The 24,402-nt window shown below is 31.4% G+C and overlaps 1 protein-coding gene and 1 long non-coding RNA gene across 4 annotated transcripts; both read right to left on the minus strand.

The window, feature by feature from the left end:
• Positions 1 to 608: 608 nt before the first annotated feature.
• LOC105122924 (UPF0481 protein At3g47200-like) lies at positions 609 to 18,037 on the minus strand. 3 transcript variants are annotated; one of them, XM_011022307.1, is made up of 4 exons: positions 17,820 to 18,035; positions 17,693 to 17,744; positions 14,146 to 14,836; positions 609 to 1,447 (listed from the first exon to the last, which is right to left on the minus strand). In XM_011022307.1, exons 3-4 carry the CDS (start codon positions 14,825 to 14,827, stop codon positions 1,095 to 1,097), a joined length of 1,035 nt encoding a protein of 344 aa, XP_011020609.1. In that variant the 5' UTR covers positions 14,828 to 14,836; positions 17,693 to 17,744; positions 17,820 to 18,035; the 3' UTR covers positions 609 to 1,094. The 3 variants fall into 3 exon arrangements, with proteins under 3 accessions (XP_011020609.1, XP_011020608.1, XP_011020607.1); XM_011022306.1 differs by lacking the exon at positions 609 to 1,447 and having other exon boundaries at positions 13,302 to 14,836; positions 17,693 to 17,717; positions 17,829 to 18,037; XM_011022305.1 differs by lacking the exon at positions 609 to 1,447 and having other exon boundaries at positions 13,302 to 14,836; positions 17,820 to 18,033.
• On the minus strand, positions 1,928 to 6,496 carry LOC105122925 (uncharacterized). Its single transcript, XR_841767.1, has 3 exons — positions 6,363 to 6,496; positions 6,236 to 6,287; positions 1,928 to 2,116 (listed from the first exon to the last, which is right to left on the minus strand). It is a non-coding gene; the product is annotated as an uncharacterized LOC105122925 (long non-coding RNA).
• Positions 18,038 to 24,402: the final 6,365 nt, after the last annotated feature.

Consider the following 24,402-nt stretch of genomic DNA (forward strand, 5'->3'; position numbering starts at 1 on the left):
ATACATAAAAATAATATATTTTAAAATTCTTTTTTAATATCAATATATTAAAACAATCTTAAAATATAAAATAACAATTTTAAGCTAATTTTTTTTATAAAATATTAAAAACATGGTTAAACCATAATACCAGATAAAACATGAAATGATAATACAAGTGTAACATGGTTTATTCGATTTTTAGACCTTAATTAAATAAAATGAGAGCTAGTCAAGTGTCAAATTCAAGGGAAGCCTGAATGCATGGTTGATCGATGCCATATAAAAAAAAAAAAAAAGGAACCTCATCCGATTTAACATGCCTAATCTCAATTACATCCCAAAATAATTAATCTTATCGATTCCATCCCAAAGCTACTCGATGTTAGGCAATTTTCCTATTGAACAACCAAAATACATTAAAAAATACCTCGAGGTTCTTGCATACAAAGCAATATTTCTTAATTTTTGATAAATTTGGGATGATATTGATAAGACTGATAATTTGTGAAAATAAAAATCACACAATACATTAAGAATAATGATGAGAAAACAAATGGGCTATATAGTTCTAGAAAAATTCTACATTGCTCAAACTATAATTAGAAAGATAAACATAAAAAGGAAGATAAAGAAAATAAAAACCTTCATTCGGCATTAGAATAACAAAGCATAGTCATTATTACATAATTGATCCATCAAATACAGGCATATGAAGTTCTATTAGAATCACGAATACATAAGCATTCATTCAGAATCGGAGAAAGGCAGAGATATACCATTGATCCATCAAACACAGACTTTCTTCAGCTGAAGATTGTCTAACATGGAAAAGATGGTTGGAGAGTTTATTTGAAACAAGACAGTACTTTATGGATCTGTGCCACGCTAATCCTTTTGGAAATAAGACATGACTGTAAACACAGTTTGCACCAGGGTGAATAGAAGCAATGCAACAGCGGCTAAAAACGAAAGCAGTGCCCATGGACTGTTGAAATAATTATGCTTTAGTTTCGCCAACCATACATTGCGCTTCCGATTGCAATGCTCCTTCACACGGTTGAATACTTGCTCATAATAAAAGTAAAGAGGATCGGAGAGAACGACATTTTTGCCTAGGTTATTGAACAAGGAGCAGACCATTCATCATCGCCCAACCCATTTTCAATAATTCCGGAGTGTCGAAGTATCTGCACATCGTCTTGAGTGCTGATTAAACAATCCATCAGTGTTATATAATCAGTGACGTACAGATGTCTGCGCCGAGAGTACTGTTCATAGGCAACAAGATTTCGGAATAGCGACTCTGTTGAGTCATCAATTCCCAAACATGGGATTTCTATCGTGCCATTTTCCTTGAAGACAACATCAAACAAACTCCTTGATCCCTCTCGCTTTTTGAATTTAATGCCCGCTTCTTGCAGCTCTTTGGCATTGCGTATGAAATACCAACCGTTGTCCTGTGGTGCCGTCGTAATAGGCTGCTGATTGGTACGATACATTATGTCAAGAAGATGCTTGCATACTTCCTCAGGAATTATATGGTTTCCTGAGCCTCCAAATATCCGCTGGCAAAAATTTAAGGCCATTCTAAAGAAGTCTTCGTTCTGATCCTCAGATATCTTCGTAAACAACTCCCGAAGAACAAAGAATGGAAGTTGATTCTCAAGTAACATCGTATCAGTTTTTATGCTTGAGAGGATCCAAGGCACTTCGAAAACAGGGTCATCTTCACCTCTTACTCCTGGAATATTGTACTTGCGAATAAGCTCAACAAGAAGCAGCCATCAAGAAGCAACATTTCAACAAATTCATCCTGGCCTAGACTTACGGACTGATCATAAAATTTACGAGCTTCTCCTTCCACCCTAATCATGGCCGTAACATATCTTTGCACGCTACTTTCCGCTCTGCGTTGAAGAAGCTTTTGTAGATAACGTTTTTTATATTCTTCCATCATCTTCAATTTATCTTTTCCACGATGATAAGGGCCGATGGAGAGGATTTCCGGCTCAAATGCCCTTTGGTTTACATGGCGGAGTCGATTAGGAACCTTGAAAATACTGCATGTTGAGTGATTAGAAGGCGCTCTAAGCTTTTCGTCGATTTGAACGATTAAAGGGTCCCAACGACTCATCTGAAATTAACGGATACAAAAATGTTTTAAAAAAGTCCCAACGATTCATCCAAAACTTTATTTTGAATATAATTAAAAATGTGCGTTGTACTGATGTCTTTTCTATGGACAAGGAACATATTGCTTATAAATTCAAAATTAAATGTTCCTTATAAATTCAAAATTTGAGGTATATAAAACTTCTATTTGCTTTTGCCTTTCAAAAGTATTTTTTAAAAAATTTAATTTATTTTATTTTTGCTTCAAATTAATACTTTTCAGGTATTCTCGGATTATTTTGATGTGTTGATATTAAAAATAATTTTTTAAAAATAAAAAAAATATTTTAATACTTTATAATAAAAAAAATTTAAAAAATAACAATTATCGCATTTCCAAACACCTACAAAATAAATTTTATTTTTAAATATCAAATGATAATATTATTTATTGACTCGAGTCAACTCTTCAAGCATGTGACTTAAATTATAGACCCGACTATATTTAATAACATTATTTTTTTTAAATAATTTTTGTTTAATTATATAATAATTAAAATAAATATGATAAAAAAGCAACCATAAAAAAAATTTAAAAAATAATGATGGGATGTAAAACAAAACACTTAATAATGACTCCTATGCTCATATTAAAAAAAGAAAAAAATAATTTATATTTAATAAAATAATATCTAAAATATATTCTTATTTAATTTAATAAACTAATATTTAAATTAATTAATTTTTTTAAAAAATAAAATTAAAAAAGAACAAGAAAAAAAGAAAAGGAAAAGGGGCCAAGTGCACACGCTTGGGTTCCTCAGCATGCCTAATCCTCTAAAAAGGGCCCAAGCACATGGCCTTCCTAGCCATGCCCACGTGCTTGGTTTTAATCAGAGAACTCGGCAGCACTTAAGCTTGGAAGCATATACTAGTGCTTGGAAACCCGCACCTCTTTTTTTTCTTCAGAGTACTTTTATGTTTTTTTTTCCAGGCAGATGATAGGTTATTTGAGTTTATTTTTAAAAAAATTATTTTTTTAAAAACACAACTACAATAACAAATATATTCATTGACATCTAAGTGTTGCTTGAAATTCAGCCACTATTGTGGTGGTTGGAAAATCAAGAGAAGAGAATTTATGGTTTAAAAATATATTTTTAAATATATTTTCATTTTAAAATACCTATTAAACACATAAAAATCTTAATAAATCACTTATCAACCCAAAATTACTCAAGAAATAAAAATTAATTGAATTAAAAAATCTACAAAGAATCCAATCTATATTTTCAAACAATTTTATAGATAAAAAAACCCTACCATTGAACTCAAAAAAACCCCTACCATTGAACTCCTTTCTTTTCAATGGCTTTTTTAAAATAAAAACTAAAAACTAAAATAAAAAAATAAAATTTTGAAATGAAATGAAACTCCAAAAAAATAAAGGGACTATAATAGAAGAAAAATAAAAATAAAAGGATAAAAAAAACTTTTGTTGTGCTAATTTAAGATTAGCAATCATAATTTTCTAAGTTTTACTTTTGGTCCTATATCTTTTAATTGTGTTTTTCTATAACAAATTATAACAAATTAGTTACTAATTTGATAAAAAAAAATGATCCAATTAAAAAAAAAATCATACGAATCCACTACGCACTCAGTATTATTTTTTCCCCAAATCTTTTAGTGATTCTACTAATTTCCAAGCTTGGAAGTAGCATTTATATTCTTTTGGGTATCCATTTATGAACAAATATCACTATATATATGTGATTTTTTTTCCTTTAGGGGTATGATCATTAAGTATAAAATTATAAGGCATGAGTTTTTTTTTCTATGCAAGGTTTCAATACTCATTTTCTCATATATTATTGTCAATGGACATCGTAAAATTTATTTATTTTTAATTTTGTTCTCAAACTATTTTTTTGGTGATTTAGTCTTAATTGAAAACCAATTAATCTTGATTCTTACAAAATGATGAATTGAAAGAAAAGGGAACGAAACAAAAAAGGCACTAAACATGGGTGGTGTGTCATAAGTCTCACAAAAGATACACTTTGGTCCTCAAACTTTAAAAATAACACAAATTATAAAATTCTAATTCTATTTTGGTACCAAATTTAATTTGTATTTATTTTAGAGTTTGGTTAAGATAGGAGAGGGAGAGATCAACAGATTCCAGGGTAAAGAGCAAAATATGTTGTTAACATTGATTTAGGCCACCAAAATAAATAATATTTGTGTTAAAGAATTTTATTTAATGAGAGAAGTTCATATTACGGTTTTTTTTTTACCTTCAAAGATTGTGAAAAAATAAATCTAAGCTTGAGTTGATTTTTGGTTTCGGGTTGATTTTGGTTTTTGGGGTACTTTTTTAGAACAATGATAACTTCAACACGGTTCCTAAGATTTTAATAGGTTTTTTTGGGGAAAAAATGGGTTGAAAAATTAGTTTTTGGGTAAAAAACACTGAAGTCCTAATTTTTTAGTCATTACAGTGATCAAATTCTAGGAGAAAATAGATGCATGTCATTTGTTTTTTTTAAAAAAAAAAAACAAATTAGCACATACAAGATGTCGTCTGCACCAATGACATCAAAAAAACAAGGACCTAGTCATGTTGCCCTACTAGGGAAGGCCTACATGTGAACCCTAACAAAATAGATCAAACAAACTATTATTTTTTTCCTTCTATTTGGTTTTTTATTCATATCTTTTTTGAACTTGTCTTTTTTAAAAACATGATTTTTAAATTTATGTTTCAATTAATATTAGTCATTTGTTATTTTTTTTATTTGCTTATTCAACTGTTTTTTGATAGAGATTTTTTAAAAAAATTATTTTGTGTGTATTTAATTCTTGAAGAGATTCTGACTCATCAATAATTTTTTTAATATTTTGTATAATTGGATTTTAAAAAAAAATATTTTTTTTATTTTTAGATAATATTTCTAATATGTGTAGCTTTGCATACTATTTTTTTATTTTGTTCAATAAATTTCATGTATTTGTCTATTTCTACTATCATTTAATTGAATAAAAAAATATAAACAAAATTAATTTAGCAAATATAACTGGGTAAATGTTGCTTCTTGTGAGATTAAATATTTTGATGTAGCCCTGTTTCTTGATTTTTAAAATTTTATTTTAGGTATTGTAAATGATTTTTGATTTATTTATCAACACACATTGTTCTTGATTTATTTGATTATGCATAAAAATTATGATTTGCACTTGAAGTTTTTAAACCACAAAAATACATTCAAAAAATCTGCATATATATTTTTTTATAAAAAATAAAAATACCTTACTTACAGCAAAAAAACAGCTCACATAACTAGTTACTTACAGAAGAAATGAAAAGGGGAAAAAATGAAAAGGGCAACTACACCCTCCAGTCCCCTTTCGTTCTGTCACTGCTTTTAACAAGGATAGTGTTCTATTCTCAAGGACGTTTAGCAAGAAGAACAAGAAAATGGGGTCTTGAATTCGGATAACATCAACAATATAGGAGAAAAGCATCAATAGATTCATTTTTTGACAAATAAAAAGCATTAAAAAGTTAATGTCTCTTCGAACATTGAGTTACACCATTGAGAGAACTTATATTTACCTTAGGAGTTGTGATATTAGTTTTTTTCATGTAATTTGCCAGTAGCATTGTCACCTTGTTACACCCATATTAACTTCAATGGCACATGTTTTTTTTTTTTTTTTTGATTAACGTGGGTGTCCGGGCCAGCTTACGCGCACCACGACTAATCCCACGGCCCACTGGACATCCTGCAAGCCTCAGTGAACAGGTTAGGCACCGCGGGGGCGACAGGCGTACCACATAGCAAGAACCCAGCAGAGCCAGGAAGGACACCACTCGCCAGCCCCACTCCCACTGGGACTCGAACCGAGGTTCGAAAGAAAGCGAGCAGTGCCTTACGCCACTGAGCTACAAGCTGCTTGGTTCAATGGCACATGTTTACTCATGAAAGATGTTGGGTTTTGTTGAGAGAAGCATATGTATATAATTTTCATAGGAATAATTATCTATCCATTCAAGATCCTAGAATCGTAAAAACAATAATCTACAGCGCTACTTGTGAGTGGAATCATGCATGGTGAAGGATTTTTTAGTACTTACAGGGTTTGACATTGAAGCACAGAAAAAACAAACCAAGTTATATATCAAATACCTGCATGTTACAACAATGGTTAATCGATTGATCGAGAAGCAATTGATACTGGTTAAAATAATACCTATCACTTACTTGTTTGAAGCTCAAACCTTGCTCTGCAATGGATCTTCTCTGGAGCTGAGATATATATATGTAGATGCTTTTTATAACTATCATGAATTAGAATGATATGTATTGATCAGAAATAGAACTAGTCGCCCTCCTGTGCCAAGAGCACAAAGACTTCATTAGTTGAAGAGTCTTCGTCTTTATCTGTGCATGCTGGGACAGCTGGTTCCATGGAAGTGTCCACATCAGTTTTCGGCTGAGATATCGATGTTTTTTTTGTTACTATCAATCCTTGCCAAAATTCGACAAAGAAATTAGAAAAACATGTATGTTGTGCGTGTGATGCCCATCACATGATGGTAGGACCACCGCATTTAATTGGCAAGGGGCAGCAGCTTGCCTCTTTACAAACACAGATAATTAGCACTGGAGCAACTGGACAGACTTAGCAAAAGAGAGAAGATAAACAAGGGAAAAAGAGTCCGCACAACAGTCTCTCTTCTATTTCTATTAATTGCTGGATCTGATTGAGATTTTAATGATTATTTATAGATATATTAATCTTCATTCTAAACAGTTAAATAAAACATTAATGATATAAAAAACTGATTATTTTATTAAAAATCAAAAGTCTATCGTGAGTTTTTCTTAAACATTTCTTTCTTTAATTTTATTGTATTCTAATAATAGATTATTCTTAAAAATATATATGTTGTAATCCTTAATTAAATTAAAAAGATATTTATAAATCTATTATTTATTGATAGTGAAAGTTTTTAGGTAAATTACAATCTTGTAATTTTTCTCATATCAGACTTTTTATATAAAGATTTTGGTGTTAATTTGTATGTTTGATCTTATAAATTTATTGATTAGATGATTCTAATTTTAATTGAAAAAAAAAAGAATTGATATTTGTAAATTGTGTATTCATTGGTGTTGTCAATCTTTTTCCCAACAATGTATTAATCAGAAGTAGAACTAGTCGCCCTACCGTGCGAAGACGACGAAGACTTCTCAAGTTAAAGAGTCATATCACTGTAAGGTGGAATCCACAATAATTTGCCACTGAGATATAGATGCATTTATAACTATCATGAATCCTCGCCAAAATTCAACAAATAAATTAGAGTAATATGTATTGATTAGAAGTAGAATTAACTAGTCACCCCACCATGCAAAGAGGACGAAGACTTCTTAAGTTGAAGAATACTTCGTCCTTGATCTCTGCATGGCGGGACAAACTGAGTTCTATGGAGCCGTCGGCATCCACATTTTTCATCTTAAACCATATGATTTCTTGAATATGCTTATTTATTATAATTCTATTGGAAAATTGAAGGAAAAAAACTCATAGAAATCCTATCAATTCCTCTCTTTTTCTCTACAAACATAGAAAAATCTGTTTATTAATAGAGAAAAAAAGGAATTGAAATGATTTTTATGGGTTTTCTTTTTTAATTCCTCAGTAGAACCCTAATACAAAGACATATTAAAAAAAAAAATCACGATGGTTAAGATAGAAAATAATAAATTTATCATATAAAACACCGTTGAAGATACGGTGTGTCTATGAAGGCACATGCCCACACAGTCCCAGAAAATTTTCTGTCAAGGGGCATATGTACTTATGCAGTGGTATACAGTACTTATACAGTCACTTCACATGGTCACTTTTGTTACTATAAATGTATTTTTTTTCCACTCCCCTAAAAGAGAGCATTAACATGTTGAACGGACCCTCATTTGCCTCTCCCATTTTATTTATTACTCTCTACACTTGGGAAGATTTTATTAGATTTTTCTGCTAAAAATTTCTTGGTTATCTATGTTTATTAAATTTTTGGATAAGTTTTAGTATCCGTTGCCTTTACAGGTAAAAAAATTCATGATCCTGTTGAGATTTGAATGGTGATATATATAGTCTTTGGCATTTCGATGTCAAATGGTTTGACAAATTTGGGATTGTTAGAGTAAACTAAATCAAGCTATATTTTGTTCTATCTATACTGTTTTCTGTCAAGGCAACGTTTGAAGATGAGAAGAGGAAAATAAACAAATATTGGGGATTGATAGCAGAGATGCTACTTCTCTATAACTTATATGAAATGGAAATTAATTAATAATTAATGAATCACAAATATTAACACATTGATGCCTCTTTTTTTGGGAAATTTGAACGAGATAAAAGGATAACAGATTCACTTAATTTTTATTGTATTACTCGTATTCTATGATTTTATTAGTCATAAGTTAGAAGACCAATAATACAATAAAAAATAGATGTTTTTTTTCACATGAAATGGTATCATTTTAAACAAAACGTGCTGTTACATTTAACACCAACACATTCATTTCCAATTCAATCCTTAATTTATTATTTGTTCTTTAAATCCTCAAATGTAATTTTAATTTTAAGAATTAATTTAATTATATCTATATCTTTTAAAAAACAAATGTGTTGACATGAAACAGTATGTTTTATTTAAAATAACACTGTTTCATATTAAAATAAAATAAAATAATATCATTTTGAGCTACATTCCTCCTCCTTCTTCCCCTGAACATCCAGCAGGATCGAGAAGATAGAGGTTTTGTTTTTTTTTTTTTATTTACTCTTTCGTGCCGTGTGCTTTGCCAAAACCCAAAGCCCCATGCGCCCTCGTGAAGGGAAACCGAGGGAGCCGCGCCCTGCCAGCCACGCCTACTGGCCAACCAACCCGGCGTCGTGGCAGGGCAGTAAAGCCCTGCTCCCCTTGCATAGTGATAGGGCGGTAATGAGGACCCCCCCGCTGCCCATTGTCCTATAAATACCGCACTCAACTCCAACAAAAAGGAGGGGATCGGAGAACGGAAAAAAAAAAAAAAAGAACCGCAAGGGAGAGAGGACGAAGAGAATAGAAAGAGAGGAAATGAAATATAGAGAGAGAAAGGAAAGAACACGGGGAAGCTTGAAACAGGGGAGGGAATTTTAAAAAGCCGGGAGGAAGAAGGGACAAACCACTGGTAAACGAAAGAAGAGAAAGAAAAAAACAAAAAACTAGAGAAGAGGGGAAGAGCAAGAATCTCTCTCTCCACCGCTTGAAACAGTATCACCGCTACTTGGAGACGCCGTCCGTGATCCACCGGCCTCCACCGCAGCACCGCCAGCGAAGCAGTCAGAGCAGCAAGACACCGCCTCTTCCGCCCCAGGTAACTCTTCTTCCCCCTCATTTTTTTTTCTTTCGTGTGCTTCATTTCCTCCTGCACGTTCTGCATGCAAGAGGATGGGCCCCACGTTTGTTTTGTTGCTGGGCCAAGCTGGTGCTGGCCCAGCACTGATATGTTATACAATCAGTGACGTACAGATGTTTGCGCTGAGAGCACTGTTCATAGGCAACAAGATTTCGGAATAGCGACTCTGTTGAGTGATAAATTTTCAAACATGGGATTTCTATCGTGCCATTTTCCAAGAAGACAACATCAAACAACCTCCTTGATCTCTCTCGCTTTTTGAATTTAATGCCAGCTTCTTGCAGCTCTTTGGCATTGCGTATGAAATACCAATCGTTGTCCTGTGGTGCCCTCGTAATAGGCTGCTGATACCCAACATGATATAATATGTCCAGAAGATGCTTGTATTTATTCTCAGGAATTCTATGGTTTCCTGAGCCTGGAAATATCCGCTGGCAAAAACTTAAGGCCATACGAAAGAAGTTTTCGCTCTGCACCTCAGGCGTCATAGTAAACAACTCCCAAAGAACAAAGAATGGAAGTTGATTTTCAAGTAACAACATATCAGTTTCTATGCTTGAGAGGATCCATGACACTTCGAAAACAGGGTCATTGTCATCTCTTACTCCTGGAATATTGTTATACTTGCGAATAAGCTCAACAAGAAGCAGCCATCAAGAAGCAACATTTCAACAAATTCATCCTGGCCTAGACTTACGGACTGATCATAAAATTTACGATCTTCTCCTTCCACCCCAATCATGGCCGTAACATATCTTTCCACGCTACTTTCCACTCTGCGTTGAAGAAGCTTTTGTAGATAACGTTTTTTATATTCTTCCATCATCTTCAATTTATCTTTTCCACGATGATAAGGGCCGATGGAGAGGATTTCCTGCTCAAATGCCCTTTCGTTTACATGGTGGAGGCGACTAGGAACCTTGAAAATACTGCATGTTGAGTGATTAGAGGGCAAATCTCCAAGCTTTTCGTCGATTTGAACGTATAAAGGGTCCCGACGACTCTTCTCTTTTTCCTGAAATCAACGGATGCAAAAAGGTTTAAAAAAAAGTCCCGACGATTCATCTAAAACTTTATTTTGAATGCAATTAAAAATGTGCGCGTTACTGATCTCTTTTCTACGGACACGAAACATATTGACTATAAATTCAAAATGTTAAAAAAAGAAAAAAAAATTGAGGTATATAAAATAAATTTTATTTTTAAATATTAGATGATAATATATTTGATTGACTCAGGTTAATTTATTAAATATTTGATTTAAATTATAAATCTGATTAGATTTAATAATATTATTTTTTAGAATTTTTTTATTTAATTATATAATAATTAAAATAAACACTTTTTTGTACAAAACTTTTTAGAAAATAATAATAGGATGTAAAACAAAATATTTCATAATGAGTCTTGAACTCATATTTGAAGAAACAAATTATTGATATTTAATAAAATAATATCTAAAATGTATTTTTATTTAATTTAATAAAGTAATATTTTAAATTAATTAAATTTAAAAAAAAAATGAGTCAAGTGCACAAACTTGGGGAGCACAACACGTCTGACTCTTTGAAAAGAGCCTAAGCACGTGACCTTCCGAGCCATGCTCACGTGGCTGGCTTTAATCAGAAAACTCTGCTGCACTTGAGCTTAGAAGTCTAGATTGGTGCTTGAAAACCAATACACGCACCTATCTTTTTTCTTTGATGTTCGCTTCTATGTTTTTTTTTCCCTAAGTGAATGATAGGTGATGTATTGTGGCAAATAACTTATTGCCAACTAAGCGTTGCCTGAAATGTGGTTACCATTATGATGGTTAAAAAATCAAGAAGAGAGGATTTATGATTTAACAATTTATTTTCAATTAATTTTTATTTAAAAATATCTATATATTAAACACCATAAAAACCTTAATAAATCACTTATCAATACCAAAATTACTTAAGAAATATAAATTAACCGAATTAAAAATTCTACATGTAACCCAATCTATATTTTCAGATATATTTATATGAAAAAACCACCATCATCAAACTCTTCTTTTATCAATAGCTTTCTTATAATAGAAACTAAAAAAATTGAAATGAAATGAAACTCCAAAAAAACAATAAAGGGACTATACCAGAAGGAAAATGAAAATATAGGGATAAAAAAGAAAGTGTGCTAATTTAAGATTGGCCATCACAATTTTAAGAGTTTTACTTTTGATCTTATAACTTTTAATTGTGTTTTTTTATAACAAATTAGTTACTAACTTGATAAAAAAAAAAAAAGAGACCCAATTAAAAAGAATAAAAAGCAAAAAAAAAAAACAAAAACCCTTATGAATCCACAATGCACTCACAATTTTTTTTCCCCGAAATCTTTTAGTGTTTATAGTAATTTCCAAGCTTGGAAGTAGCATTTATATTCTTTTCGGTATCCAAACAGATATATATATATATATATATATATATATATATATATATTCTTCAGTGGATATGATCATTTTTTCCTGTGCAAGATTTCACTACTCATTCTCTTGTACATTATTGTAAATGAATTCTTCTGCAAATTTTGTTTTTTAAAATTTTATGCTCAATTTTTTTTGGTAAGTTACTCTTAATTGAAAATCAGTTAATTTTGATTTCTTATAAAATATTACAATTGAAAGAAGAAAGATCAAAATAAAAAAAATATTAAACATAGATGACATGCTATAAATTTTATAAAAGATAAATTTTGATCCTCGAACTTCAAAAATAACTCATATTATAAAATTTAAATTCTATTTTAGTACAAAAGTTAATTTATGTTATTTCTAGACCCTGGGTAAGAGAGGAGAGAGAAATCATTGAATTTCAGCAATAGAGAAAAAACATGTTATTGACACTAATTTATATTACCAAAATAGATAATATTTGTATCAAATGATTTTATTTGATGAGAAAAGTTCATATTAGGTGTTTTTTTACCTTTAACATTCATGAAAAAAACAAATCTAAACTTGGGTAATTTTTTGTTTTGGGTTGATTTTGGTTTTTGGGGTGCTTTTTAATTTTTTTAAATCATGAATAAATTTACCGCAGTTCCTAAGATTTTTATAAGTTTTTTCGGTATAAAAAATGAGTTGAAAAATTGGTTTTAGGTCAAAAACACATAAGTCTTAATTTTTCAACAATCACGATGGCCAAAATCCAGGCAAAAACAAATAACACGTCATTTATTTATTTTTTTCAAAACAATAAGGGCAGAGAACATGTTGTCTACACCAAAAAAAACACAAAAAAAAAAGACCTAGACATGCAGGCCTACTAGAGAAAGCCCACGTGTGGGCCTTGATAAAATGGGCTAAACAAACTATTATTTTTTTTCTTCTAGTTTATTTTTATTGATATCTTTTTTTAAAATATCTTTTTTTAAATAATTTTTAAATTTATGTTTCAATTAATATCAGTTATTTGTGATTTTTTTTGCTTATTTAACTTTTTTTGGATAGAGATCTTTTTAAAATATTATTTCCTATTGAACAACCAAAATACATTAAAAAATACCTCGAGGTTCTTGCATACAAAGCAATATTTCTTAATTTTTGATAAATTTGGGATGATATTGATAAGACTGATAATTTGTGAAAATAAAAATCACACAATACATTAAGAATAATGATGAGAAAACAAATGGGCTATATAGTTCTAGAAAAATTCTACATTGCTCAAACTATAATTAGAAAGATAAACATAAAAAGGAAGATAAAGAAAATAAAAACCTTCATTCGGCATTAGAATAACAAAGCATAGTCATTATTACATAATTGATCCATCAAATACAGGCATATGAAGTTCTATTAGAATCACGAATACATAAGCATTCATTCAGAATCGGAGAAAGGCAGAGATATACCATTGATCCATCAAACACAGACTTTCTTCAGCTGAAGATTGTCTAACATGGAAAAGATGGTTGGAGAGTTTAATTATTTGAAACAAGACAGCATTCTGTAATGGATCTGTGTCACGCTAATCCTTTTGGAAATAAGACATGACTGTAAACACAGTTTGTACCAGGGTGAATAGAAGCAATGCAACAGCGGCTAAAAACGAAAGCAGTGCCCATGGACTGTTGAAATAATTATGCTGCAGTTTCGCCATCCATACATTGCGCTTCCGATTGCAATGCTCCTTCACACCGTCGAATACTTTATCATAATAGAAGTAACGACGATGGGAGAGAATGACATTTATGCCTAGTTTATTGAACAAGGAGCAGACCATTCCATCATCGCCCAACCCATTTTCAATAATTCCCGAGTGTCGAAGTATCTGCACATCTTCTTGAGTGCTGATTAAACAATCCATCAGAGTTATATAATCAGTGACGTACAGATGCTTGCTCTGCGAGCACTGTTCATAGGCTACAAGATTTCGGAATAGCGACTCTGTTGTGTCATAAATTCTCAAACATGGGATTTCTATCGTGCCATTTTCCAAGAAGACAACATCAAACAACCTCTCTGACCCCTCTCGCTTTTTCAATTTAATGCCAGCTTCTTGCAGCTCTTTGGCATTGCGTATGAAATACCGATCGTTGTCCTGTGATGCCCTCGTAATAGGCGGCTGATACCCAGTATGATATAATATTTCCAGAAGATGCTCGTATTTATTCTCAGGAATTCTATGGTTTCCTGAGCCTGGAAATATCCGCTGGCAAAAACTTAAGGCCATACCAAAGAAGTCTTCGTTCTGCACCTCAGACGTCATAGTAAACAACTCCCAAAGAACAAAGAATGGAAGTTGATTTTCAAGTAAAAACATATCAGTTTCTATGCTTGAGAGGATCCATGACACTTCGAAAACAGGGTCATTGTCATCTCTTACTCCTGGAATATTGTTATACTTGCGAATAAGCTCAACAATGAAGCAACCATCAAGAAGCAGCATTTCGACAAATTCATCCTGGCCTAGACTTACGGACTGATCATAAAATTTACGAGCTTCTCCTTCCACCCTAATCATGGCCGTAACATATCTTTGCACGCTACTTTCCGCTCTGCGTTGAAGAAGCTTTTGTAGATAACGTTTTTTATGTTCTTCCATCATCTTCAATTTATCCTTTCCACGATGATAAGGGCCGATGGAGAGGATTTCCGGCTCAAATGCCCTTTCGTTTACATGGCGGAGGCGACCAGGAACCTTGAAAATACTGCATGTTGAGTGATTAGAAGGCAAATCTCTAAGCTTTTTGTCGATTTGAACGTATAAAGTGTCCCGACGACTCATCTCTTTTTCCTGAAATCAATGGATGCAAAAATGTTTAAAAAAATGTCCCGACGATTCATCTAAAACTTTATTTTGAATGTAATTAAAAATGTGCGTGTTACTGATCTCTTTTATATGGACAAGAAACATATTGATTATAAATTCAAAACGTTAAAAAAAAAAAATCAAAATTTGAGGTATATAAAGGAAATTTTATTTTTAAATATTAAATGATAATATATTTGATTACTTATATCAACTCATTAGATATTTGACTTAAATTATTGACCCAAATGAATTTAATAATATTATTTTTAAAAATAGTTTTTATTTAATTATATAATAATTAAAGTATTAATTATATAATAATTAAAATAAACACTATAGAAAAGCAACCGTGCAAAACTTTTAAAAAAATGGTGATGAAATGTAAAATAAAATATTTAATAATGACTCCTGCACTTTTGAAAAAATAAATTATTGATATTTAATAAAATAACATCTAAAATATATTTTTATTTAATTTAATAAGCTAATATTTTTAATTAATTAATTTATAAAAAATAAAAAATAAATAAAAGGGAGCCTAATGCATGAGCTTGGGTAGCCCAGCACGTCTGACCCTTTTAAAGGGGCCCAAGCACGTGCCCACGTGCCTAGCTTTAATCAGAAAATTCAGCTACACTTGAGCTTAGAAGCCTAGATTAGTGCCTGGAAACCTATACACGCACCTCTTTTTTTTATTCTATGTTTTTTTTTTTTCTAAGTGGATGATAGGTGATATGCAGTGGCAAACAACTTATTGCCACTTATTGCCAAGCACTTCCCGGAATGCTGTGGTGGCTGGAAAATCAAGGGGAGAGTGTTTATGGTTTAACAATTTATTTTTAACTAATTTTCATCTAATAATATCAATATATTAAATACTATAAATTTTTTAATAAATCACTTATCAAAGCTAAAATTACTCAAGAAATAAAAATTAATTGAATTAAAAAATCTACAAGTAACCCAATCTATATTTTCAGATATATTTATATAAAAAAACCATCATTATTGAACTCCTCTCTCATCAATGGCTTTCTCATAATAAAAACTAAAAAAATTGAAATAAAATGAAACTCCAGAAAAATAAAGGGACTATAATAGAAGGAAAATGAAAATATAGGGATAAAAAAGAACTTTAATGTGCTAATTTAAGATTGGCTATCACAATTTTATGAGTTTTACTTTTGGTCCTATAACTTTTCATTGTGTTTTTCTATAACAAATTAGTTACTAATATATATAGGTCTAAACTTGGGTAATTTTTCATTTCGGGTTGATTTTGGTTTTTTGGATGCTCTTTTATTTTTTAAAATCATAAATAAGTTTACTATGGTTCTTAAGATTTTTATAGGTGTTTTTGTTATAAAAAAAATGAGTTAAAAAATTAATTTTAGGTCAAAAACACATAATTTCTAATTATTCGGTTATCATAGCGGCCAAAATCCAAGTAAAAATAGACAAAACATCATTTGTTTATTTTTTTCAAAACAATTGAGGGCAGATAATATGTCATTTACACCGAAGACAAAAATATAAAAAAGGGCCTAGACATACAAGCCTAGAGAGGGCCCACATGTGAGCCTTGATAAAATAGGTCAAACAAACTATTATTTTTTTTAGTTTATTTTAATCAATATTTTTTTTATCATATCTTTTTTTAAATAATTTTTAAATTTATACTTCAATTAATATCACTCTTTTGTGATTTTTTTTATTTGCTTTTTTAACTTTTTTTAGATAGAGAGTTTTTAAAAAAATTATTTTGTGTATGTTTAATTCTTGAAGAGATTCTGATTCATCAATATTTTTTTTAATATTTTTGTAGATGAATTTTATTTTTGAAAATAAAAAAATTATTTTCATATAATATTTCTAATATGTGTAGTTTTGCATAATATTTTTTTTATTCAATAAATTTAATGTGTTTATCTATTTTTCTTATCATTTGATTGAAGAAAAATATTTGATTGAAGAAAAAAATATTTTAATCAATAAAATTTATCAAAAATAACTAGGTAAATATTCTATCTTGCAAGATTAAATATCTTGATGTAGACCTATCTTGATTTTTCAAGTTTTATTTTTATGTATTATAAATAATTTTTATTGTATTTTTTTATCAACACATATTATTCTTGATTTATTTTATTATATATATGCATAAAATTTTTAATTTGCACTTAAATTTTTTAAATCATAAAAATGCATTAAAAAAGCCCACATATATAATTTTTTAATAAAAAATAAAAATAACTGATCGGTAATGCAACATGGCTCACGTAACTAGTTACTTATTTAAAAAGTGTTATAGGTGAAAGAATGAAAAGGGCAACTACACCCTCTAGTCCCCTTCGGTTCTGTCACTGCTTTTAACAAGGATAATGTTCTATTCTCAAGGACGTTTAGCAAGAAGAAGGGGAAGAAGAGGGAGTAAATGGGGTCTTGAGTTCGGACAACATCAACAATATAGAAGAAAAGCATCAATAGATTCATTTTTTGACAAATAAAACGAATTAAAAAGTTAATGTCTCTTTGAACATTGAGTTACACTATTGAGAGAACTTATATTTAGCTTAGGAGCTGAGATATATTAGTTTTTTTTTTTTTTTTTTTTGTATTTTGCTAGTAGCATTGTCACCTTGTTACACTCATCTTAACTTCAATGGCACATGTTTACTCATGAAAGATGTTGGGTTTTGTTGAAAGAAGCACGTGTATATAATTTCCGTATATAATAATAATCTCTCCCTTCAAGATCCTATCGAATCGTAAAAACAATAATCTACAGTGCTACTTGTGAGTTGACTCATGCATGGTGAAGGATTTTTGAGTACTTACAGAGATTGAAATTGAGGCACAGAAAAAACAAACCAATTTATATATCAAATACCTGCATGTTACAACAATGGTTAATCGATTGATCGAGAAGCAATTGATACTGGTTAAAATAATACCTATCACTTACTTGTTTGAAGCTCAAACCTTGCTCTGCAATGGATCTTCTCTAGAGCTGAGATTTAGATGTTTTTTATAACTATCAACCCTTGCCAAAAGTCCAAAAATAAATTAGAATAATATGTATTAATCAGAAATAGAACTAGTCGCCCTAATATGCCAAGAGGACGAAGACTCCATAAGTTGAAGAGTCTTCGTCCTTGATCTCCGCATGCTAGGACAACTAGTTCTATGGAAGTGTCCACATTAGTTTTCCGCTGCGATATCGATGTTTTTTTATTACTATCAATCCTTGCCAAAATTCGACAAAGAAATTAGAAGAAGAACTAGTCGCCCTACCATGCGAAGACGACGAAGACTTCTCAAGTTAAAGAGTCATCGCTGTAAGGTGGAATCCATAATAATTTGGCACTGAGGTGTAGATGCTTTCATAACTATCAATCCATGCCAGAACTCAACAAATAAATAAGAGTAATATGTATTGACTAGAAGTAGAATTAATTAGTCAACCCACCACGCAAAGAGGACGAAGACTTCTTAAGTTGAAGAGTCTTCGTCCTTGATCTCTGCATGGCGGGACAACTGAGTTCTATTGAGCCGTCGGCATCCACATTAGTTTTCCACATAATCTTATCATCTCGTTAAATTGGAAGAAGAAAAAAAGAACAAAGAAGAAGATACCTTTCTATATAAAAAAGATTCTTCATTTTTCATCGTAAACCTTATGATTTCTTGAATATGCTTATTCATTATAATTCTATTGAGAAATTGAAGAAATTAAAATCTCATAGAAATCCTATCAATTCCTCTCTTTTTCTCTACAAACTTAGGAAAATGTGTTTATTAATAGAAAAAAAAAAGAACGAATTGAAATGATTTTTACGGGTTTTCTTCTTTAATTTCTCAATAGAACCGTGATACAGAGCCATATTAAAAAAAAAAAAATCACGATGGTTAAGATAGGAAATCATAAATATATCATATAAATCACCGTTGAAGATACGGTGTGTCTATGACGGCCCCCACGGTCCCAGAAATTTTTTTTTCAAGGGGAATATGTACTTATGCAGTGGTAGACAATACTCGTAAAATCACTTCACATGGTTACTTTTGTTACTATAAATGAATTTTTTTCCCCTCCCCTAAAAGAGAGCATTGACATTTTGTACGGATCTATGATTTAAAAAAACAAATGGACTCTCACTTGCATCTCCCATTTTATTTATTACTCTCTACACTTGGATGTCAGATTTTAATAGATTTTTATGTAAAAAAATTCTAGGTTATCTATGTTTATTAGATTTTTGGATTAGTTTTAGTATTCAGTGCCATTACATGTAAGAAAATTCACGATCCTGCTGAGATTTGAATGGTGATATATATTGTCTGTGGCGTTTCGATGTCAAATGGTTTGATAAATTATAGGGTGTGACCTATAATTATAGGCAATCAGTCATCAGCTGAAGATGTGGCTTGATTTGGATCCGTCTTCCACAAGAAAGAGTATGCACTGAAGAAAGCAAACGATCTGGCCATGTCCTCTCTTTCTTCTTTGGACATTGAGGCCATCTGGCAATGCTCATCTCAACTGAAGTTCGTATTTGGGCCTGTATACGTTGTTTTTTGGTGGCTTGTTAACTAGGCCTCTTGGAAAATACTGCCTGTAGTTCTGTGATGACCGTGCTCAGGTCAAGTCTAAAATATATCATTTGGTGAAAATGCTTTCGATTTATATAATGCAGTTCATATCTACAGAAGTTCTTCTTTTTCTTTGCTTAACTGGACTGGCGATGCAAAGACAAGATTAAGGATGAGAACTAAGATCCTTACTACTCTAGCTAGAGATCCTATGACTTACAAGAAACTAATAAAATTCCCACACTCCATTAACATGATAGGTTTCCAGCAAATACCATCTTAGTTCGAAATATGCATACCTGTAATATCAGTCCCTGACATCACAACAGTCAATCATCATAATAATCAATGTAAATGAAATATTAGTTGCTACTTGCCGGCATTGCAGCTTGGTTTGTGGATTATTAACGACCTAGTCTAGCGAATTCACCATGTCAAGTTTTACTTCAGATTGTTTTGAACATAGATCAGGTCAAATTCCATCAATTCGTTGTGCTGACTTGCAATCTAGTTGATCATAAATTTGAGTGAGATTTTGATTGGGTCAATTTAAGAATTAAAAAAAAAAACACTAAAATAATATTGTTTTTTTTTAAAAAATATTAATCTAGATTGAATCGATGATTTATAAATTGACGAGGCAACTTAATGATTAAGATCTAAAACCGAGTTAAATCTTAAATCGAGTATTAAAAAAAAAGCTAAAACATGGGGGAAATATATTGTAAATATTCTTAAACTATGATGGATTTTAATAGTAAATTAACTATTTTATCTTTAAAAAATAATAATAAACTGCCTTTTAAAAGGTAAAATGATCTTCTCACTTAGATCATCTATTATTCTAAAATCATTTAGGAGAATCTCGGTTTTTTCACAATTTTTGTACAGTAACTCACTTTATTGCCCTTAAAAAAAAAACATTTAACTATGGTTTAAGGGGCTTCTTTTATATTTCATATCTTTTTGTTACATTATAATGATTCTATTGTCCTTTAAATCAAATTTTCAAAAGCTTGCCTACATGGGCTTCTCTATCACTTTACATTAGTTTTTTTAAAATAATTTTTCAATTTTTGATCCCAGGGCAATGTAGTATTTTTATAAATAAAAAAATAAAAATAAAATTATTATATGTGCTTTGCAAGCATCAATCACTCTAGTATCTTCAAGTAGCATGTGCAATAAATTTCAATTATAAAATCATTTTCCTGTTGTGTCATTTGATTCATCTTGGTCTTTTTTTTCTCCTCGCAACTTGTATGGTGAAAAGATCAATAGTAAAGCAATGATGACCCTTTTTTTTTCTTTCTTTGCTCTTTTTTCCTAGTTGTTCGTGCTCGACCTTTTAAATTTACAAATAAGCTCCTCAAGTTTTTTTTTTTATTCCATTTTATTTTAATTTAATTTACTTCTCAAATTTGATTTTGTTGTCAACTTTATTCTCTTTTAATTTTTTAGTTTGTTTGTCAAATTTAGTTTCTATTTTTTTATTTTTTTTATTTAAAATAGTTATTGAATTTGTTTTTTTTTAATTTCACTATTTTTGTTTTTTCATTTTGATATTCATTCATTTTATTGCTTTAATGAGTTTTTTAATTTCATTATTTAGTATTAAATTAGTTCAGAATCAAAAATTTTTTTAACTAAACTTAGGTTTGCAATTTCAGGAATTATAAATTTAAAATATTAAACAAGGTTTAAAGAGTTTTCCTAAGTCAATTATCGTGGATTGAACACACTTAATTTACCAATTTTTTCCTACAAAAACTTCAAGCTTCTCTGTAAGATTAGTGTCTAGGGGACGCGGACTGTGATCCTTACTGGAAAGTTCTTTTGGAACAAAGCTGGTTCTGCTCTCCTCTCATCTCATTATTGTTAAACGGTTCCAGCGATACCCTATTCAAATCCAGCCTAATATGAGGCCCAACAGTAAACAAAAAAGAGTGGGTTTGGGTTTTTATCTTATCCATCACTACTTTAGCAACTAGTTCAGCCCTTTGATGTACCCTACCTCCCCCTTTGTTAATATCAAGTTTAGAGGTCTGGGCCTGTAGCCCATTATCCTTGTCTCTATTGAGATTTTACTGGTTTTCGTGCATTTTTTATTTTTTTTAATAAATTTACAGTTAACTTTATTAGTTTTTAAGAAATCTATTTCTTTTATTGAGGTTTATATTCTATTCATTGCACATTACAAGATTTCTATCATTTATTAAGCCAACGAACAACATTTAGTCAACCTAACTTAGCAAAGATTGGACAAAAGGGTTTTACCCTTCCTTCACTCTATTAAGATTTCATAGATATATAACAAATTCAAGTATATATGTCGACATTATCCAAAAATAAAAAAGAAGAGGGTCATTAGAGATATTGTTGTTAAACTCAACTTGACAAATTAACCTAGTACTTAATTCAAGTTGGGTTTTAAAAGTTGATTAGGTTAAACTTAGTTAATTTTTTTTGTAAACAACATGTTTTAATTTTAAAAAACACTTGAAATAAAATTATTTTGATTAACCAACCCAATCTCCGTCCAACCATAACCTTGTTCTTCGGCCAAATCATAAACGGGGTTGGATTGAATAGCCTTGATGGACGATCTTCATCCAAGAGGCTGAGTCTAGGACGTGTCAATGATAGAGCCAGCTGAAGGAGATTAAAAGCGAGAAATTTACCTTTTTGCTTGAATATCACAAGGATGATTATTCCACCCCTAATATACAATCATCTTCTGATCATACATGGCGTCAACATCATATCTGGTGAATTCCCTTGATTGAAATTCGCGTACCTATCATGTAGGTTAAGGCCTAAAAATTGAATAAAGCATAAGCCAGTTGTGTGGTCAAAGATGATGCTCTTGTGTAAGACAGAGAATTGATCCTCTTTCGTATTGAAATTGGATAAACTTGACAGCCACAAATACAAGTGGAACACTTCAAGACACTCAATTGAAAAGGGTTAATACAAGCACAAGGATATCTAGCGTTCTTCATGTAAAATACTAAAACACCTTCACTCAGCAAAGATTGGATAAAGGGTTTTAACCTTCACGCTAAGTAAAGAGGTCAACAAAATATTAAAAAAAAAATGAATGTAAGGGAATCGCTGGAGAGAGTGGTATTATACTTTGTTTTAGAAATGATCAACCTTAAACTTCAAATGAACCGGGTTTAAAAAAAAAATTGTGGAAATTATCTGGGTGAAACTTAGACTACTCAATGAAAATCTAATTTGATTTTCTTTTATTTTATTTTTTCAAAACAATAATTGTTTTCATATTAAAAAAATACCTGAAACGAAATTATCTTCATGACCCAGTCAACTTGAATTATTCCGTCTAACCATAATCTTGGTTTTGGACTAGACGGGTTGCATTTAATAACATTGATGGGCGGTTTTCGTCAAAGAGGCTGGGACAAAGAAGTGTGCTGATAGAGACAGCTGAAGGAGAATATGTGATGCTGTGCTGCTTTCTACGTGCACAGCTTCATGGCCATGTTGCCCATGTCCCCTCATTTTCGGCCATTGAAGCCTGATGTTCAGCAAGTACTGGATTTGGCAACGCATGGCTCAACTGAAGTTTGGAGATGGGCATGAATGTATCTACTCCTTTTGTCCCTGCCTCTTGGAAAACATGGCTTCTTTTGTGATGACCTTTTCTACTGGATGGGTTCACCTCCATACACATCATTTTGGTGAGATTAGACGACTCAAAATGCCCTAAAAATGCTTCCATTTAATTAATTATGTTAATATCCCCACAAAAGTTTTAAATTCTAGGCAACATAGAAGGATGGGAAAATAATGTCCTTGCTCTAGAGATTCTGTAAACGAAACTTGCAAGGAGCTAATATAACTCTCACACTCAAAAAATGACAGGTTCCTAAAACTGGACCTCTGATAGAAGGTGTGGCTGTGACCTATAATTATAGCCAACCAGTACTCAAACCTTAAACTTGAAATGAGCTGGGTTTAAAAAAAAATTGAGTGGAAATTATCTGGGTGAAACTTAGACTACTCAATGAAAATCTAATTTGATTTTCTTTTATTTTATTTTTTCAAAACAATAATTGTTTTCATATTAAAAAAATACCTGAAACGAAATTATCTTCATGACCCAGTCAACTTGAATTATTCCGTCTAACCATAATCTTGGTTTTGGACTAGACGGGTTGCATTTAATAACATTGATGGGCGGTTTTCGTCAAAGAGGCTGGGACAAAGAAGTGTGCTGATAGAGACAGCTGAAGGAGAATATGTGATGCTGTGCTGCTTTCTACGTGCACAGCTTCATGGCCATGTTGCCCATGTCCCCTCATTTTCGGCCATTGAAGCCTTATGTTCAGCAAGGACTGGATTTGGCAACGCATGGCTCAGCTGAAGTTTGGAGATGGGCATGAATGTATCTACTCCTCTTGTCCCTGCCTCTTGGAAAATATGGCTTCTTTTGTGATGGCCTTTTCTACTGCATGGGGTCAACTCCAAACACATCGTTTTGGTGAGATTAGACGACTCAAAATGCCCTAAAAATGCTTCCATTTAATTATGGTCATATCCCCACAAAAGTTTCAAATTCTAGGCAACATAAAAGGATGGGAAAATAATGTCCTTGCTCTAGAGATCCTGTGGACGATACTTGCAAGGAGCTAATATAACTCTCACACTCAAAAAATGACAGGTTCCTAAAACTGGACCTCTGATAGAAGGTGTGGCTGTGACCTATAATTATAGCCAACCAGTACTCATCAGCTGAAGATGTGGCTTGATTTGGATCCGTCTTCCACAAGAAAGAGTATGCACTGAAGAAAGCAAACGATCTGGCCATGTCCTCTCTTTCTTCTTTGGACATTGAGGCCATCTGGCAATGCACATCTCAACTGAAGTTTGGATTTGGGCTATTGTATACGTTGTTTTCCGGTGGCTTCTTATGGAGTCCCTTTTTTTTT

Source organism: Populus euphratica, unplaced genomic scaffold (genome assembly GCF_000495115.2).
Source record: "Populus euphratica unplaced genomic scaffold, PopEup_1.0 scaffold8.1, whole genome shotgun sequence".
In the NCBI taxonomy this organism is placed as follows: Eukaryota; Viridiplantae; Streptophyta; class Magnoliopsida; order Malpighiales; family Salicaceae; genus Populus; species Populus euphratica.

What these genes read in the sequence shown, in the direction of transcription:
- LOC105122924 (XM_011022306.1), bottom strand. Translation starts at nt 14,827, where the DNA reads ATGAGTCGTCGGGACACTTTATACGTTCAAATCGACAAAAAGCTTAGA.